Source organism: Aspergillus piperis, assembly GCF_003184755.1.
Source record: "Aspergillus piperis CBS 112811 unplaced genomic scaffold BO85scaffold_11, whole genome shotgun sequence".
NCBI lineage: Eukaryota > Fungi > Ascomycota > Eurotiomycetes > Eurotiales > Aspergillaceae > Aspergillus > Aspergillus piperis.
In genome coordinates this window covers 713,418-730,663 of record NW_020291601.1, presented here as the reverse complement: position 1 = coordinate 730,663, position 17,246 = coordinate 713,418, and the positions used below count along the sequence as shown (strand labels likewise).

The 17,246-nt window shown below is 51.2% G+C and overlaps 7 protein-coding genes across 7 annotated transcripts; 4 read left to right on the top strand and 3 right to left on the bottom strand.

The window, feature by feature from the left end:
* Positions 1-238: 238 nt before the first annotated feature.
* BO85DRAFT_450242 (uncharacterized protein) lies at positions 239-1,175 on the top strand. The gene has a single exon (XM_025660333.1). The coding sequence runs from the start codon at positions 715-717 to the stop codon at positions 970-972; it is 258 nt and encodes an 85-aa protein (XP_025514772.1). The 5' UTR covers positions 239-714; the 3' UTR covers positions 973-1,175.
* A 226-nt stretch (positions 1,176-1,401) lies between these two features.
* BO85DRAFT_469508 (uncharacterized protein) lies at positions 1,402-3,478 on the top strand (the record flags this gene model as incomplete). Its single annotated transcript, XM_025662335.1, has 5 exons — positions 1,402-1,631; positions 1,736-1,905; positions 2,033-2,162; positions 2,220-2,588; positions 2,636-3,478. The coding sequence occupies exons 1-5, from the start codon at positions 1,431-1,433 to the stop codon at positions 3,476-3,478; spliced, it is 1,713 nt and encodes a 570-aa protein (XP_025514771.1). The 5' UTR covers positions 1,402-1,430.
* A 375-nt stretch (positions 3,479-3,853) lies between these two features.
* BO85DRAFT_450240 (DUF1770 domain-containing protein) lies at positions 3,854-5,010 on the bottom strand. The gene is made up of 3 exons (XM_025660332.1): positions 4,563-5,010; positions 4,293-4,487; positions 3,854-4,165 (listed from the first exon to the last, which is right to left on the bottom strand). Exons 1-3 carry the CDS (start codon positions 4,872-4,874, stop codon positions 4,127-4,129), a joined length of 546 nt encoding a protein of 181 aa, XP_025514770.1. The 5' UTR covers positions 4,875-5,010; the 3' UTR covers positions 3,854-4,126.
* Positions 5,011-5,195: 185 nt separating this feature from the next.
* Positions 5,196-7,127, top strand: BO85DRAFT_450238 (adenosine kinase). The gene is made up of 7 exons (XM_025660331.1): positions 5,196-5,305; positions 5,409-5,424; positions 5,496-5,649; positions 5,718-6,059; positions 6,117-6,454; positions 6,519-6,632; positions 6,710-7,127. Exons 1-7 carry the CDS (start codon positions 5,254-5,256, stop codon positions 6,753-6,755), a joined length of 1,062 nt encoding a protein of 353 aa, XP_025514769.1. The 5' UTR covers positions 5,196-5,253; the 3' UTR covers positions 6,756-7,127.
* Positions 7,128-7,823: 696 nt separating this feature from the next.
* BO85DRAFT_489021 (uncharacterized protein) lies at positions 7,824-10,761 on the bottom strand (the record flags this gene model as incomplete). The annotated part of the gene is made up of 6 exons (XM_025663574.1): positions 7,824-8,864; positions 8,925-9,475; positions 9,530-10,120; positions 10,185-10,362; positions 10,430-10,556; positions 10,652-10,761. The coding sequence occupies 6 exons, from the start codon at positions 10,759-10,761 to the stop codon at positions 7,824-7,826; spliced, it is 2,598 nt and encodes an 865-aa protein (XP_025514768.1).
* Positions 10,762-11,883: 1,122 nt separating this feature from the next.
* BO85DRAFT_422852 (uncharacterized protein) lies at positions 11,884-13,514 on the top strand. The gene is made up of 4 exons (XM_025657991.1): positions 11,884-11,934; positions 12,004-12,528; positions 12,606-12,695; positions 12,771-13,514. The coding sequence occupies exons 2-4, from the start codon at positions 12,184-12,186 to the stop codon at positions 13,104-13,106; spliced, it is 771 nt and encodes a 256-aa protein (XP_025514767.1). The 5' UTR covers positions 11,884-11,934; positions 12,004-12,183; the 3' UTR covers positions 13,107-13,514.
* BO85DRAFT_42332 (FTFMHR domain-containing protein) lies at positions 13,485-16,768 on the bottom strand. Its single transcript, XM_025658009.1, has 3 exons — positions 16,353-16,768; positions 16,224-16,278; positions 13,485-16,161 (listed from the first exon to the last, which is right to left on the bottom strand). Exons 1-3 carry the CDS (start codon positions 16,483-16,485, stop codon positions 13,716-13,718), a joined length of 2,634 nt encoding a protein of 877 aa, XP_025514766.1. The 5' UTR covers positions 16,486-16,768; the 3' UTR covers positions 13,485-13,715.
* Between the last annotated feature and the right edge of the window lie 478 nt (positions 16,769-17,246).

The window sequence follows — 17,246 nt, the reverse complement described above, 5'->3', positions numbered from 1 at the left end:
AAGTTCCGCCTGGCGACCTTGTGGTGGGAGAGTTCGAGTTCTCGTACCTCAAAATGCTAAGATTGGGCTTGTCGGGTTGGTGTTGAGAATTCGTCGGCGAAGGGCTGTGTGGGCTTTAGGGTGGAAGTCGCTAATCTAACCGCGCTAGGACTAGTGTGGTTTTGTGGGCGCGGCTGCGTGGCGCGGGTCGCCTTCTTACTAAGACGGGTATAACCAACGTTGGACTTAAGCGGTTAACGAGCATATCTTGCTTGCATTTGGTGAACTCTGCTATCGTCAGAGTAAAGAAAGATTATTATGACTGCAAAGTAGTGAGGTTGCTGATGATATGCAGCCGTTGTCGGTATTTAATTTCCTTCTAGATACATACTATTACTTCTTCCTGAATTCCACACTTCATTCGACTCGTTCTTATTGAACTGCCGCTTCCCATTCATCTATCCTGTCTCTGTCCCGGTCACTTGCGGTTCATCCATGTCGGATTCCATCTCTTGACAAGCAGTATTCCTGCTGCTGCTACCTGAGATGTCCTTGCAGTGGGCTATTGACTCAAGCCACCGCCTTTTAAAATATCTGACCCGGGCTGACCTGGCTTAATAGCACTATTGTCTTACTGGCGTCTCTATATCACTTGGGTGTTTTCTCCATGTAAACAGATCATACTGGTTCAGAGTGGTCAAATTTGATCATCCGGGTCAGAGAAACGGAATCACGATGTTTGCCGCATCTCGTTCCGCCGTTGGGCTTTCTCTACATGCCCGGGCCGCCTCAGGGTCACCTACCGATCCGCAATTTCAATTGGGACAAAGTGTACCCGGGAAAATGGGATCTGACGCGCCTGGGGAGACTGCCGCAAGGTTATCCTGGCATCTTCGCACCACTAGGCTGCTTAATGTGAATCGACACACTGTCCTTGTCACATCCGGCGACCCGAATGTTGACAACTTCTTGCAGAACTGTATGTCTGCTTGAAGGAACGTCGCCCAAATGCCCTCAGAAATGATGTTAGGGCAAGACCCAATGTCTGAACCCTGAAGGACTAAGTCGCGCTGTTTGACGATTAGTTACACTCCTTCGTTGTTGGAGCGGACGCTCGGGTAGTATTGATCTACTAAGAGATTCAAATTTCATGATACAAAGCTACTTTGCACTTAATGACACTCTGATTGATGGAATCTTCTGAATGTAGTCTGTTCCGCGGACCTGTTGCGCGTTTGATGGAGCTCAGTTCGCGATAGCGAATGTGTTATCGTGATTGGGTGTTGATCATCCCTGGATAAGGGCTGCTCTCGATGATGCCAGACAGGCCAGGCGCGTAAAAGCCGCGCTCCAACCCAAGTAGGTAGCAGTAGCGTAAAGTAGAACTTCTGCCGCGGATTCGCCCGCTCTGTCTTGCCTCACCACCACCACCTGCGGACAGCACCACAAACATGTCGAACATGTCCCTCTCAGACTCGGACTTATCGTCGCTTTCGTCGGCGCCTCCGTCCGATGAAGAAACGGGCTCCATGGCCATTGATGAGCCCGTCGGCATCACGAAATACTTCAAGAAGGAGTCCGAATCTCCGCCGCCGAAGCGGGAGCCCTCACCACCTCACGAATATGTGTTGGCGGATAATCCAGATATTGCAGTATGTTCCGGGAGGATTCTACGATAATGAAGACTCTTTTAAAGCTCTTTGGACGCGTTTGGCACGTTTCCTGATCATGTTTGCTGACCTGTCGCAATGTGTAGTTCATTGTAATGTTCCGTGCGCGTTTTAACGATGCGTTCCCGCGATCTACACCACACTTTGGACCACAGGACGTTGAAAGAGGCGTCGCGGAATCTCCTCCAGGCGATCATATTGAGAGATTGTTATGTGCATTTCTTGGATTGGTATTGAACCGGAAGAAGGATGTCGAGTATGACTGTCTCCTACGCCCCAGACCCTACACTCTTGGAAGATCCGACGGGGAGCTCCTTTTCGACCACACATGTGTCAATGCTGGTTACCATACATCAAAGCTAACTCGCTCAATCAATGCGCAGTCGGAATCACTACCAGCGTCCCTTGGAAGAGGCGATTCAAACTCATGCTTCTCAGTGGCCTAAGGCTTGGCAAGGCAAGAACCCTCTGCACGGGGGTCGCACATTCGCAACCATGTCGCCAGAAGAACGCGTACGTCGCCTAACCCGGACAAAAAATATCGAGAGCTTGTATACTGACATTGTCTAGTTGGTGTTACTGAAATCCTTGATCCTCTGGTCCCTTGCCTCGTCCGATGCCATCCAAGCCAAAATCAAAGAGTCCTACAAACAGGCACGCCACGAAGACGACCTGAACCAACCACTCTCCGTCCAACCATGGGGCCGCGACGGCCTCAAGCGCAGATACTGGCTTATTGAAGGATTGGATGATACACATTTCAGACTGTACCGCGAGGGCAACCCAGCCCTCAAGAATGTTACCTGGTGGAGTATCGCGGGAAATATCCCTGAGTTGAAGGCAGTTGCGGATAGACTTGACGGCGAGAAAAGCATCCACTCCAGGAAACTCAGTGAGCGGATAAGGAACTCCATACCCCGCTTTGAGGGCTCAGAGGAGGTAAGCCGTCGCTACTATTTGTGGTTCTTTTCATCGGTGCTTACTAGTGGCAGAAACGCAAGCGTCGAGATTACCGGATTGCGCGAAAGGCGGCATTTGCTCGGCCAGAGCCTGGCTTCTCCTTATATGAAGGCCGTACACGCGGAAAGAAACTGAAATACACCTACTCCGATGACGAGGACATCTTCTCTGATGGCCTTCCTTCTACACGGCGCTCAACGCGCAACACCTCGGGAATTTCCACACCCCCAGAACCAGCCGGCCCCAGATTCACAGCCAGTGGTAGGCAAATACGATCTCGCGCAGGCGGCCTTTATGGCGAGACGTTATTGAGTGGACAACGCGAGGACGGCGATGCTGGCGACGAGGGTAGACCCACAAGGGGCCGGACGACTCGAGCAAATGGGTATACAGAGTACGACGATGAAGAAATGGATGAAGGCTCGGAAGGAGGACAATCCAGCGGAAATGAGTGGCAAGGAAACGAAGGCGAGGAAGAAGAGGACAACGAATTCGAGGGCGACGACGAAGAGGAGCTGAGTGGGGATGAAGCAGTGATGAACGGAGAACCACCAAGCCTTGTGGTACAACTCAGGTACAATAAGGACAAGGTCCCAAGTAGCCCCAATGGCCCAACAGAGGAACCCTTACAGCAAGACCCGAAGGGCAAGGAGGATGTGGCTAAACCGGTCACGGCGACCGGTGCGGAAGATGCACTGCAAGGACAACCACCACCCGCAGTGAACGGGCAGAGCCCCCAACCAGACGCTGTCGCAAAGACTCTACCTGATGCTGCGCCCGCAGCCCAAGATGTCACCACAACTGACACTTCTGCCAAAGTCGATGCATCGCAGCCGACTGCGACTGAGACGAAGACCCAAACAGCTTAGAAAGAATGAAACTAGGCAAGACACATATACTATAACAAACACAGCACCAATGGTTGATTCCCCGAGAGTGGCCGAATTTCTGGTCTCGATAGAGTTATCCACCGGAATACGGTAATTCTTGTCAGACTTAAGAATATAACTCGCTCACACGTTTTTTTTTTAAAGGCGTTTTCTGTTCGTGGGTGGAATTTGTCGGGCCAAGCTTTGCGGCCAAAAAATTGTGCTGTTATTAGAGATGCGACGTGTGATATGGAATTCTACCGTGACTGCTCTATAGCAGGATGATTATGGGCGTGAATCGATCGGTATCAGAGAGATGAGGGATTATCTAACCCCAAGACATAAATTTGTCATACTACTATATGGAATACCAGATGGACGGACGGACCTCTTGCTTGGGCTGCTATGCGCTATGTACAGTATTTAAATTGCAAGATTGGGATGAACCAATAGAAGTCTCGTATCCCTTGGGTGTATATACTAGAGATAGTGTGTAGGAAAATTGAAAGCTCCAGGCTATATAAGGGGAAGCTTAAAATCAATGAAAACGCCGTACGCTAAACTCCCAAAATGCAGACTTTACTAGACACCCACAGTCACGTCGAATACCTTTGACAACCATACATATAAATCACTCAAAAAGACGACCTAGTCAGCACCGGCATTCGAGAACTGGGCCGTGTAGAACTGCAAGAACTCCGCAAATGTCAGTGTCTGTCTCATTGGGTTGCATGACCGAAACTCTCGGCTTAGAGGAATAAAGTCCTTGAAATAAAACTATCCCAAGGACGGATAATGGTATGAATGCACTCACGTCTTCCACCTTCGCCGCAATGCGAGGATCCTTAGCCGACCGCAGGGGAGGCAACTTCCAGTTGTTCACCTCATACCACCATCTCCGGATCTTGCTACCGAGTGTCTGGCCACTGAGGGACGCGTTGCGGTTCCAGAATCGCCAGCCGGAGAGAGCGAGAGTCCAGACGGTGCCCTGGATAAGAGGGAGGAGGACCTAGAGCGCATTTGTGTTAGTCTGCAGCCTCTTTTGCTTCCAGTGGAATATTGCAAGACAGGCAGGTAAACCTACCTGGTCTCTGATGGTGATCCAAGCTACTCGGCCCCAGGTATCAGCTCCCCGCAAGCTGGCGAGATAGCTCTGTTCGAAGCGCAGATCGGGCAATGGGGGCAGCTGGTGTCGTCGTGAAACGGGCTTGATCATGCGGTGAGGGGCGACGACATCGGAGGGGATACTGCCTGCTTCGGAGGCGACATCATCTTCCACGACGGGCTGCTTCTCGGAGGCTGCGGTGGGCGGGTTGACGTCGTGTTCCGCGGACGGCGCCGGGTTGATGGAGGCGGTTTGGATGACTTCGGGGATTTGGAGGGCGGGGTCGGTCATGATGAGTGGTAGATCTGTTTAAGGGGCAGATGAATGTGTGAATGGGAGGATTTCGGACCCGCGGGTTTTGACACCGGGTGGAATTTAGACTTGTAGATAGTAAGATTGAGCGTATAGCTAAAAGCAAGTAGGGAGGAATGATGGGATAGTCCGGGCACGGAGTAACTTGTTGGTTCCTGCGGCCAATCAGCGGGAGGCAGCCATTACGCCCGCCTTTTTGGATTCTGCATGGCTGCCCCTCCTTGACTTGGTATATCTCTCGCTGCTCTCTCTCTCCCTCTTCTCTCTTCCCTTCTTCTCCCTCTCTATATCCTCCCTTGCCTTTTCTATACTCTCTACCTCTTTTCTCCCCCCATTTCATTCCACTCCACCCTCCACAATGGCTGCTGCTCAAGGTTACCCTCTTCTGTGTCTGGAGAACCCCCTCCTCGGTGCGTGAGATTTCCCCTCCGTCTCTTTCTCTCGCTGCTTACTATCCCCGGATCTTACATTGTTCAATGGGCTAACTTCCGGTATTTTGATTGCTTCCTATAGACATTCAGGCTGTCGGGTATGTTACTTCTTCCGGAAACCCTACTTTATAATCTATGTCTCTTCAAAGTATTCTAACATTGTCACTAGTGATGCCGCCCTTCTGCAGAAGTATGGCCTGAAGGACAACGATGCTATCCTTGCTGAGGACAAGCACATGGGTCTCTACGACGAGTTGTTTGCCAAGAACGATGTCAAGCTGATCGCCGGTGGTGCTGCCCAGAACACTGCCCGTGGTGCCCAGGTACATAGACTAAAACTGACCCCTTCCACCATGGCATGCGGACGAATGTTAACGTGATGCCGAACTAGTACGCTCTCCCCGCCAGCTCCGTCTGCTACATCGGATGTGTTGGCCGTGACAAGTACGCCGAGATCCTGAAGGAGGCTTGCGAGCAGGCTGGTGTCCACACCGAGTACCGTGTCGACGATGCCCAGCCCACCGGCAAGTGCGGTGTCATCATCACCGGCCACAACCGCAGCATGTGCACCCACCTTGCTGCCGCCAACGAGTACAAGATCGAGCACTTGAAGCAGCCTCACATCTGGTCCCTCGTCGAGAAGGCCCAGTTCTACTACGTCGGTGGCTTCCACCTTACCGTCTGCGTTCCTGCCATTCAGGCCCTCGGCGAGGAAGCTGCTGCTAAGAACAAGGTATGGTCAATCCCAAAGGATCTTGTTGACAACTTGCTGACCAGGATTCGATTACAGGTGTTCATGCTCAACCTCTCTGCCCCCTTCATCGCCCAGTTCTTCAAGGACCAGCTGGACAGCGTCCTCCCCTACACCGACTACACCTTCTGTAACGAGACCGAGGCTCGTGCTTTCTCCGAGAGCCACAGCTGGGGCACCGACGACGTCGTCGAGATCGCCAAGAAGCTGGCTCAGCTCCCCAAGAAGAACACCGGCCGTCCTCGTACCGCCATCGTGACCCAGGGCACCCTCCCCACTGTCGCTGCCACCGTTAAGCCCAACGGTGAGGTCGAGGTCAAGGAGATCCCCGTCCGTGAGATCCCCAAGGAGAGCATCAACGACACCAACGGTGCCGGGTAAGTAACGAACCTCTCATAATACAAACTCAACCGCTAGAATCAAGATCTAACTGCCACACAGTGACGCCTTCTGCGGTGGGTTCTGCGCCGGTATCGTCCAGGGCAAGTCCCTCGAGGACAGCATCGACATGGGCCAGTGGCTCGCTTCCCTCAGCATCCAGGAGCTGGGTGCCTCGTAAGTCCCCAAACCAGCCCCATCCATCCATCAAACACAGGTCTGGCAGTGACTGACCCGAAATGCCCGATATCTAGTTTCCCCTTCCCCAAGCAGGCCTACACCCCCATCAACCGCTCCTAAGCATCCTCCACCAAACACCCACCTTCGGAATCGTGGAGGCCATAGCTGATACCTTTTTTCTCTCTCATCTACAAAAAATTTCCTATTTTCCCTTCCTCTTCTCTTCCAAAGATTCAACCTTCTATACCCCACACGTCCTTGACTTAACGTCTTAGACTATGCTGTTTTCATCAACGGTCTATGTATGCGGATCCTCGCTATCACGCTTTCCCTTTGGGTTTTTGATTTCAATGATGATGGATAGATATTGCAGAGTTGCAGATGATGACGTTCTCAACAACGATTTAATGAAGAATTTATCTTGGTTGTATATATAATATATCCTACAAAATCAGTCGAAACATTTCGATCTATTTTGGGACTTTCTTGGTTTGAAGTCGTATTGGTAGAATACTAACCTATGATGATGACATGAGGCCTGTAAAGGATAGGAGAGCCAAGCCACTATTGTGGCTATGACGGAGAAGTGAGGAGTAAGACAAATAATGATCAGATGAATTCGAATTCTTCTTGTAACGCTTGCAGATGCACAAGTCATCCATGCCGTGGCCTCATATATAGATAGCTAGCTAGTTGCATGCAGTTTGATCAATCTCCCCATCCTCCTCACCCTCATCAGTGAACAAGCGTTAAGACCTTGAGATCATTATCATCACCGTCATCATCGTATCCCAGGCACAGTCAAATCTCATCAACAAGCCCTTTAATTCTGCGATAACCCGCCGGTGACGGTTATAGATGGACGAGCATCATCCAATCCTATGGTATTCGGATCACGCCATTGTCGGGACCTGAGCTGTGGTAATGAGTGACGAAGGGTCTGCATAGCAATGACCATTCCTCCTCTTTATTCCTACCAAGCCTTCCTTTGCCAGCCTGATCCGACTACAAAAGGATTGAGAGTTCGAAGATAGATGGATAGAGTCGGTCACTCAGTCCTTGGGACAAACAGCTAGACAGTCGCATGCTTCCTCAATCCTGCTCATGTCACTGCGAAAGAGGTGCTGAAATATGAGTAGCCATACTGACCCACCCACAGAACTTGGTTGAGTGGTACGGTCTTTGAGATCAGCCTCCGTGGCCGCAGGGAGGAGTCTGCCCGATGGCTCCGTATTGCGTGGCGGATCTACGAGTGTTGGTAAACCCGGAACTGGAAAACCCTGCTCCGGAGGGGAAACTGCTGGCGATGAATGCATTATTGGCCCAAGACGCATTACTTAGTCCGCTAGACATGGGCTGGCTGGACACTCCTAAGGAACCAGGTGTGTTTGCAGCAGCGTCTACTAAGCTTTGGTCCCATGAGAATCCAGAAAGGCGGTGGTGCGACGTAGAGTTGGGCGAGGGCATCCAGGAGGAGGGTATGGTACTAGGTCCATTGAGCGGACTGTGCCTCAAGGCTTGATTCATCATGCTCTGCCGGAGCATGCGCTCATTCTCGCTAGCGATCATATCCTGAGATGGTAGATGATGATTGGGGCTGGCAATGTTTCCAGGCAGCATAGAAGCCGGGTACTGTTGTCCCAGACCTGGCGGAGTCCGTGGCGAAGGCGCATCACCGAGTTCCGGCGATAGAGCTGTGTTCCAGATGCTTGGGATACCAGGAAGGGCAGGCCGGGCGGCGTAAGAGTGGGAAGACGACACTCGGACGAGAGGTGCAGAGCCAGTCACGGGTGGTACGAGTCCAGGGGGAGCAGCAGGGGTCTGCCTGGGAAGGATATCCTCTTGGAAGATTGAATCCATACTCGAATCGAAGAACTGGCTGGATGGTCGCTGTTGATTGCTGCTCCGTGGAAAAGCCAGCTGCTCTGGTATGGCCGGAGCATTCTCGTAGGTGTCGGATTCTACTAATCTTTCCACACCTTCAACGATCCGATGCATGCTAGCTGACATCGATGCGGAGGCGGCCTGTGAACCACCAAAGACACTCCTAGTGTCAATGTTGTGGCTAGGATCAGGGGCTGCCTTTTGGATGTCGTCCCGTTCAATACTAGCGGATGAGATCGTATGGTGATGGCCCGATGGACTGGCGAAGAATTGCGAAGGGAGCCCTTCTTCCTGGTAAATAAACGTTTTCTTGTCTTCATCGTCCACCAGGGCAATGGGTATTTTCTAGAGCAGCAGTAGTTAGCATGGCGATTGAGGATAACAATGAGAACGTAGTATCCATACATTGCTCACAACGAGATCCAAGCCATCAATAACAAACTCGCGGATTCGGTAGAGCATCTCCATGTTGGGGTGATTCCTCTCTACCCCAGGATCGTTCATTCGGGGCTTCTGCTGGCCAGTCGAGCTGAAGTACCTCCGGGAAGTTGCCTCTTTGGCCAAGGGCGCAAAACACAGGGTCTCTTCATCCTCTTCCAGCAAATAGTCGATATCAGGCAGATGCACTACATCGAACGTCGACGCAAGAAGGGTTAAAGTGTTGGCGTAAATCTTCCAGAACTCGATGATCTGGACTGCTAGAGGACTGTCCTTTTCCCCTTGGTAGGACACCAAAAGGCTGCTGGCCGTAAGGAGCCAAGAGCTGTAGTTCCGTAGCGCCGGAAGGACACGTCGTGCAACAACAGTAACCTTATCAGGTCCGGTTTGGGCGTCTTTGTTGCTGGGGTCCTCAACCGCAAAGCGTTCGACTTCGGCCAGGAGAATCTGGAGCAATGTGAAGAATGTCTTCACGTTGATCCGTTGGAAGAAGGAACGCGCATTGGATGTGGAATCATCTAGTAAGTTGGTTCAATACACGCTTCTATTAAGGAGAAAGTCGAGAAACCTACCGCTCGTCTGTGTCCGCGAGAACTCCTCGGCAGCGATGTTGATCAGGCAGAACTTTTGCAATGTACCTTCCAGAGAGCGTTCCTTCAAGTCCACAGCAAGTTGATTCAGGACTTCACTTTCAAGCTCGTCGTGTTCAGGGAAATCAATCCCTCTGTAACACTGCGCGTGAAGGTATACAAACCAAGGGGCCAATGACCTGCCGGGAATGCCAGCGTCTTCGGGTCGAATCAACTCTCGTTTGACCCACGCATTCATGACCTTTCTGAATTCAATCTCAAGATTGCCCTTGGCCGAAGGATGGGGCTCTTGAGCGGCCAACGCTCTATACAGATGATAAGTGGCCCTTAGATGGTTCCCGTCGGCGAGGGCAATAACCGCCAATTGGTTATGAGGGGCACCGGACGCGGGGTAGATCAATGTGGCCAGGTCGTAGTAACCTATGGCCGGACCCCAATTGCGGTTCTTGCTGACCAGTTCGGTCTCGCGGTAGCGCGAGAGATCTCCGAGACGGATGAGGGTCGAATGGCATGATTGAAGAATGTGCCTTTTGAGGGCTTCGGAAGTTCGGATCGGAGGCTCCGCGGATAGATCTGAGAAAGAAACATGGCTTTGCTCAACGAAAGCCCAGGAATAAACGGGGACGACAATGCTCACTGTCAGAATTGAATTTCCGCGCGACCTTTTCTAGCTCCGGGATGCCTCCAAAGTGGGAGGACAATTGTTGAATGAAGGCTCGATAGAATCGTTGACTTGATTTGATGAACTCGAGGTAGTGTTTCTCGAGCTTCCGCCTTTCTACCGGCTTTTTCTTCTTTCCGCTTTCCTCCCGGAACTATAATCGACATCACATATTAGACATTGGCGGGCAGCGAACGAGCAGGATCTCATGCGACACTCACGCGAGAGAGCAATTTGCGGAATCGGGTGTTGATCTTGAGATGCGCATCCCACAGGCGAGGTTCAACATCGACGGAGCGGGCAGTCTCGAAGTCTTGAAGGATAGCATTCTGACAAGTAGAGCGGAATCTGCGACGGCGAGGAAGGAAGGACAGAGACGGTCAGATGATTCTGCGCGCAAACCCAACGCACCACAAGACGGCAGGAGGGGGGCAGCAACTAACTCCGAAAGGTAATGGGAAATTTCAGCAAACGTGGGCTCTTTCTCGGCAAGGCTCTTGAGGAGCTCCTTTTCGACTTCGAGCGCAGTTCTGTATGATGCGGAATTTGGCATTAGAGACACGGGTCCACACACGGTTTGAGGGGAACAAGAAGAATGATTGTAAAAAGAAGTAGTGACAGTGAGAGATTGGAGAAGGGGAAATACTAACTGCCACGTATTTTGGAACGCGGACGCCATGCTCAGGACCAAGAGAGATCACACCCGTGTCAGTCTAACGGTGACATTCGCCCGTCAGATGGCTATGGCTGGCTGGGAGTCTGCGGGCGACAGGAACAGTGAACGAGCCATCAGTCAGTAAGACTAGTATATACAAAAAAAGAGCGAGAGCGTGGAGGGCGGTCAGGACCCCGGAGTGACAGCCACTGGAAGTGAAGGGAAGAAGCAGGAGGAGGAGGATGTGGATGCAGCGATGAGGATGGACCCCGAAGCGCGAAGACGAACAACGGAGGGGTTCGCGGCCGCCGCTCGTTGGAGAGAAAATCCCATATCACGGGAACTTTTCGACGCTCGTCCGAAAATTGGTTGAATGGCTCGGGATGCTTTGCCCGGCCGTCTTTTTTTGTGGCTAGTGAGGGTTTCTAACATGTGTGATTGGCTGGATGGGTTGTGGCTGGTGATCCGGTTCAGGCACCGAACCGTTTTCTCGAGTTCTCTTTCCTTACAGTACGAGAACGCCAATACCATTTGGCAGATTTGCAAATCATCAACTTGTGATAGATGCACAACTATTCACTATGCGGTATTTTAGTAGTTCCCGGATATACTTCGATATTATGTTACTTTCTCAGCTGAATGGGAACCTGAGGATCCACACTGCAGATACTCATTGCAGAGAAGATCCCTATACTATTAGCACTGTATCTGCATATCGCATACTCCAATTAAATTCCTAGACTTATCATACTTTTCCCATGCATTATTGTCTAAGTAACTACTTACTACCATAGCCATCTATAATTGACAAGTCCTCTGGCAACCTCCATCACTAAGGTACTCAACCTCCCAGTTCCGGACTTTCCATCATCCATTCCTCCACTAATCGCGGAAGCTATGACATCCGCTAAAAAAGTATCCCACCTCTAGTCTAGAACCAATCCAGCCTAGTGGCTCACCAAATATTCGCTGGGCATTCCTCCATATTCCATTTCTTATACTATAACAGTAACAACTACACTATCAATCACTATCTTGTAAATTTCTCCTACACCCTACTTTCAATTCTTCGTAAGCAATCAACATCTCTTCACCCTTCAAACAAACAACGAAATCCCCCCAACTAACCCACACATCCAGACAAACCAACCAACCACATTGCTACTACTATCCCAATCTGCACACTTCATTGCAACTGCAGCCCATTCAAACTAAACCAAACCCTGACCTATCACAATCCCCCAAACACCTCACCATCATCCACCAGCAACCCAGCACCACCACTTCATACAAAAGACAAACCCAGGAAAAAGAAATAAAATGTCCAAACGCTCACGCAGCACATCCCCATCCCCATCATCACTCTCACCTTCACCTTCACCTTCACCACAACATTCCTCCTCACCCACCCGTCCCAAAATCCCCTCCCTAGATCCCACAGCCACACCCCCCAACCAAGAAGTCATGCACTGCTCTCTACCGCCCCATCGGGAAACCATCTCGTTCAGTTCCTACGAAGACTACGAGGTGCATTACCGCCAGACACACGTGAATCGGTGTTCGCAGTGTGGGAAGAATTTCCCGACGGAGAGGTTTCTGAATCTTCATATTGAAGAGAATCATGATGCGTTGGTAGCGACGAGGAGGGAGAGGGGGGAGAAGACTGTACGTTATTACCCTTAACTTTTCCTCCCCCCTTCTCTATGTTCGATGTTCTGATGCTAATGACTATAATATGCAAGTATGCATGCTTCGTCGAAGACTGCGAACGCGTATGCTCTACGCCTCAGAAACGCAGAATGCATCTGATTGATAAGCATATGTTTCATAAGGTAAAATATAATTTCTCCTGCCATTCTATTCACTCCCATGTCTACTGAAGACTATGGCTAATGTATGTATTCCAGACATACAACTTCTACATTGTCAACGACGGCATCGACAAGCAGACCTCTCTACTGAGGACTCCGCATGACCATCGTCGGCGGTTATCATCCGCTGCTACGGGTCCTACTTCTCCGAAGGAAGGCCGGTTACGGTATCGTCAGACTTCCATATCCCAGGCTGATTCTGGTGCGAGTGCTCAGAAAGGCTCTTCTCCGTCTACTTCTTCTCGACAAGATGGTGCTGCCCCTGCTGCTCCTGCTGGTGATGAGGGGATGGCGGAGCTGGAGAGGTCTATGTCTGCGTTACGGTTTGTTCCGGCTAGTGTGGTGAGGACTCGGGGGAAGCAGAAGACTTGATGTTCTTTCTTCTTGGGTGGGGTTAAGAGTCTCTGAGTGGGATGAATTTGGGTTTGTTTTGGTGAAAAGTAGTGGGCTACGGCTACTACGGGTGGACTGCTATGTATTCTTGATACCCGTTTCTTGCAACACGCATCGCTTTTATTAATACCCGGTTCATTCGATTGGAGAGCGGTCTTGTGGCCGGATAGATCAGCCCATAAAAGCTAATGGAAGTAGGGAAGTTCGTGGTCACTCCCTGGTCGTCTGTAGACTTCCAGCAGGTGGAAGGCGAGAAACATGAGCCAACCGAGGTGATGACGATACACAAGAGCCGCTCTCCCCCCAGAAAAGAAAACAGAAACAGTTTATGTACACGGAAGAAACTATGGAAATAAAGATATCATATCCGTGAAGACATGGGTATACAACAACACCAGCAATACAGAAAAACCAAAGTGTCATTAGCGAATAAGGCGGTTCAGCCATTGATCAAATCACGAAACCGAGACATAAAAGAATCACAGAGTGTGCTGGCTCCCCAGCGCTGTGAAAAGTAGAATATTGCTTGAAAGTCTGCCGTGGGGTCGAATACCGAGACGCCAGTCGAACACAAAGCGAGGTGGGCAGCTACATCTGCGTCTCTAGAAAATCGGCGTAAGTATCGAGACTCGACCCAACTAGATCCACAATCGCCCAGCTGGTGTTTCCTTTAAAGGTCCGTGCCCAAACACGCACGATAGCAACGCTCAGCTGCTTCGCTTTATAGGGGTTGGCGATAAAGTCCAGGTCGGGTGCCCCAGGGGGATCAACAGCCATGTCGGTTTCATCCATCATACTCTTGATCCACAGAAGAAGCTTTCGCTCGTGCTCTGACAGTCTCTGCTCGGCCTGGGTTATTGGTATTGACAGCAGCCAACGGCTAAGGAGGAAAGCACACTCCAAGCTACACAGCGAGTGCTGGATGCTCCAGAAGAACGAATGGGTTCGGGCCACAAAGTCAATACCTAGGCGGACTGGGATTGAAAGTGCATGGGCCGAATGCAAAAGAGCCATGATCAGACGAGGACTTCGTGCTACTGGTGGAGATTCACCCAGAGCTCTCGCGATTTGCAGGGGATCTTGCGTGATAAGACGACGACAAGGTCCCAAATCAACATGCAACCGAATATAAGCAAGCCCGAGAAGGGCAGTAGACGTGAATGCTATTGGACCTGCCGGGTTTTGAGGATCAATGCTAGATTCAGGTGTGCGTTTCCACAACGCCTTCCAGGCACTCAGAGAATTGTCCAAAGCGGACAAGTCTTCTTGACGTAAGCTTGTCCCATGCATACTTGGGGCAGAGAGGCAGAGCTGACGTGCAAAGAATATTTGCTGGATAATAGCGTGTATCAGGATATAGTTCCCAAGGGGAGATATTGGCGCTGAAGCGCTAGAAGTACTGGACTTGAAGAAAAGTCTGGCAAAAGCCTCCTGGAAGGAGACTTCTGGCCCATGCCTCGTGCGGAGGACACGGCGCCATTGAGCTGCATTTGAAGCCTTCCAGACGTCGTGCGAACAGGGCATGTTCAGCTTCAGCTCGGCGTTAAGAATGAGAGGGGGGATGTTGTACATGATAGAGTGGAGGTTGAAGAAGCAATAAACAATGAATTTGGTCCGCCGGTTACCTTCCCGTCGTATCCAATCTTCCCAGTTGTTCGGGTCGGGGCTAGGAGGTGGCTCGACGAGACCATGTTCTCTCACGAGCCTCGCCAGCGTGCTTTGAAGTGAGAGCATTTCTCGTAACAACTCTGGGTGCCGTTCCCACGAAGCAAACACTGTAAGCAAAAGAAATGTTCGAATCACTTCCATGTGGGCATCCGAATCTTCGGGTGCATATCCAGAAGGATCCGCTGGGTATAGAGTAGGGTGCTGCTGCTGGAACGGGCTGCTGGTATGGTTTGAGGTCGCGGACGACCCGCGAGAGTTGTGAAATCCAGATGCCGGTGACAGGAAGTTCCAGGTCGGACAAGCCACTTGCTTACTATCTCGGCGGTGGAGACGCTGAAGCAGGATGGCCTTGGCTGCGTGGAATAGCTCTATGCCTCGATTGTTTTCAAATCGATAATGAGACCCCGCAGCCGCTAGCGCAAGAGTGAGCTCGGGTGAGCATTTGGCAACGGAGAGCGTGGGGACATGAATGAAAGGAAGATGCTCGTTTAAGCCGTTGATATAACCAGCAAAAAAGCGAGACAGTGCGTGTCTTGAAGGTGGAATAAAGTTTTTGGGAAGAATATAAGCGAATTCATCGAGCTTCGACAGGAAGACCTGACGGTCTGCATTTGATATATCCCAGGCGGGGCGAGGTCCTTCATCACCAAACCCGAGACGGTCATCTACATCATGAGGTTCAGGCTGCAAGGACGGCAGTCGTGATCCAAAGTTAGAAAAAGACGGCTGCTCATCAGCTGCAGTCCGCGGGTCGCTCATGAGCTCGGGACCAAGTCTCCCCATGTCACGGATGGCTGGCTTTGAGTCCATTGGAAGAGTAGTCGGCAGAATCGGGTCTTCAACCGTGGAGAACACGCCTGAGTCCCAGTCGGACGACAGTCCTACGCTCTCCAGGAAGACTGTGAAGTCTTGAACAGGGTCCCCTAAGTCAGCAAGATCCAAGATAGAGGGTTCGACGCCATAATTATCGGTTATCGCTCTCTCTGGGACGTGGGGAAGTGGCTGCGAGGTGCCCACGTTCTGTGAAGACTTGCGGAGCGATTCGAGACTTTCCTGCTCGCCCTCCAGGGCAACATGACTTGCAGCGTGGGAAAGGAGGTTCAAGTCATATCCCCAAGAAGGGTTGAAGTGAGGCGTTTCCACAATCGGGGGAGGTTGCACCTGCACCTCGGGAGGCGGCGGCGGCACGGGTTGGGTGTGAATAGGGACAGCGTCGGCAAGCTCTAGCATGCGGGACTCATGGTGAGTGGGCTGTATTATGGGAGGCTGGGTCTGAGGGACATCGTGGCTGTTCTGAGCACGATGCTCCCGGTTGGCTGCGGTCTCAGTTGGATGGACTAGCCGCTCATGTCGTACGAGCAGATCACTATGAAATTTCCCCCCATATTAGCGCGGGGCGGCTGCGATGCAACGCGGGCAGCAACTTACCTCCTCGCAAAAGATTTGGAGCAAATATCACATGAGAAAGGTTTCTCCTTAGTATCTAGATGGCACACGTCAGTCTCGCGTGTGTGGGAAGGCCACAAGCAGCCGGGAAAGGCTTCAGGGTTACTCAACGGGTGCGGAGATGGCGCTGGAGGTGTTCCAGGCGCGCAAACGACCGACTGCAATATTCGCAAGACAAGGACTTGCGATGAGCAGGAGTGCTTTTCTTCCTCACTTTTCCCGGGGTGCCTCTGTCGTCCTCCATGGCGAATTGCCTTGGAATTGGACCATGTCCTTAGATGGGATTACAGGCGAGCGGGGAAGAAAAACTGTGGGGTCAACATGAGGGGGTTTTGCGAGTTACGGTCACGTGGTGCCCTCCCGCTGCCTTCCGCCAACAAGGAAAGCCCTACCACTCATTAATTATTCTGTCTACTAACGTGTGGAGGCCAGTCAGTTCTCTCCTCTTCCCCTTGTCAATTTAGGTCACTTTCCCCGCGATATGCCCCTGTCAGTCTTCAACTTTTCAACATCAGAGAAGGGAAGTGCGGGCGATATTGCTGCATTGTGCGCCGGTCAGGTCTCTACGCAGGATTTCCTGCACATCCCTTGGACGAAAGTTGACTCCGCCATCCCCACCGGTGCGGAGATGTTTACTTTGGGCGTCGATATCACGAACATCTCCTCACAGAGGCCCGCACCACCATGGGGAGTCCAGTTGGGGTTACAACAACACTCTGGATTTAAATATAAGATGGGAGATAAACTAGCTGTATACGACATAACCATGCCAACATTTCTAGCTACATTATTACTTACAATAGCTATTACATGACTGGGGTACTTTCTGTATCCGACAAGCACCTGCTCCTCGGAGATATATATCATGTACAACATTGTGTCCAGCCTGAACTCAATTACGCCGACCGTCTGCAGTCACGGTGCTTATCTTTGCTCATTCCACAACGTTTTCATCATCTGCCATATGCTCCCCCACTTTCTTTTCTTTGCACACTATCTCAGCCA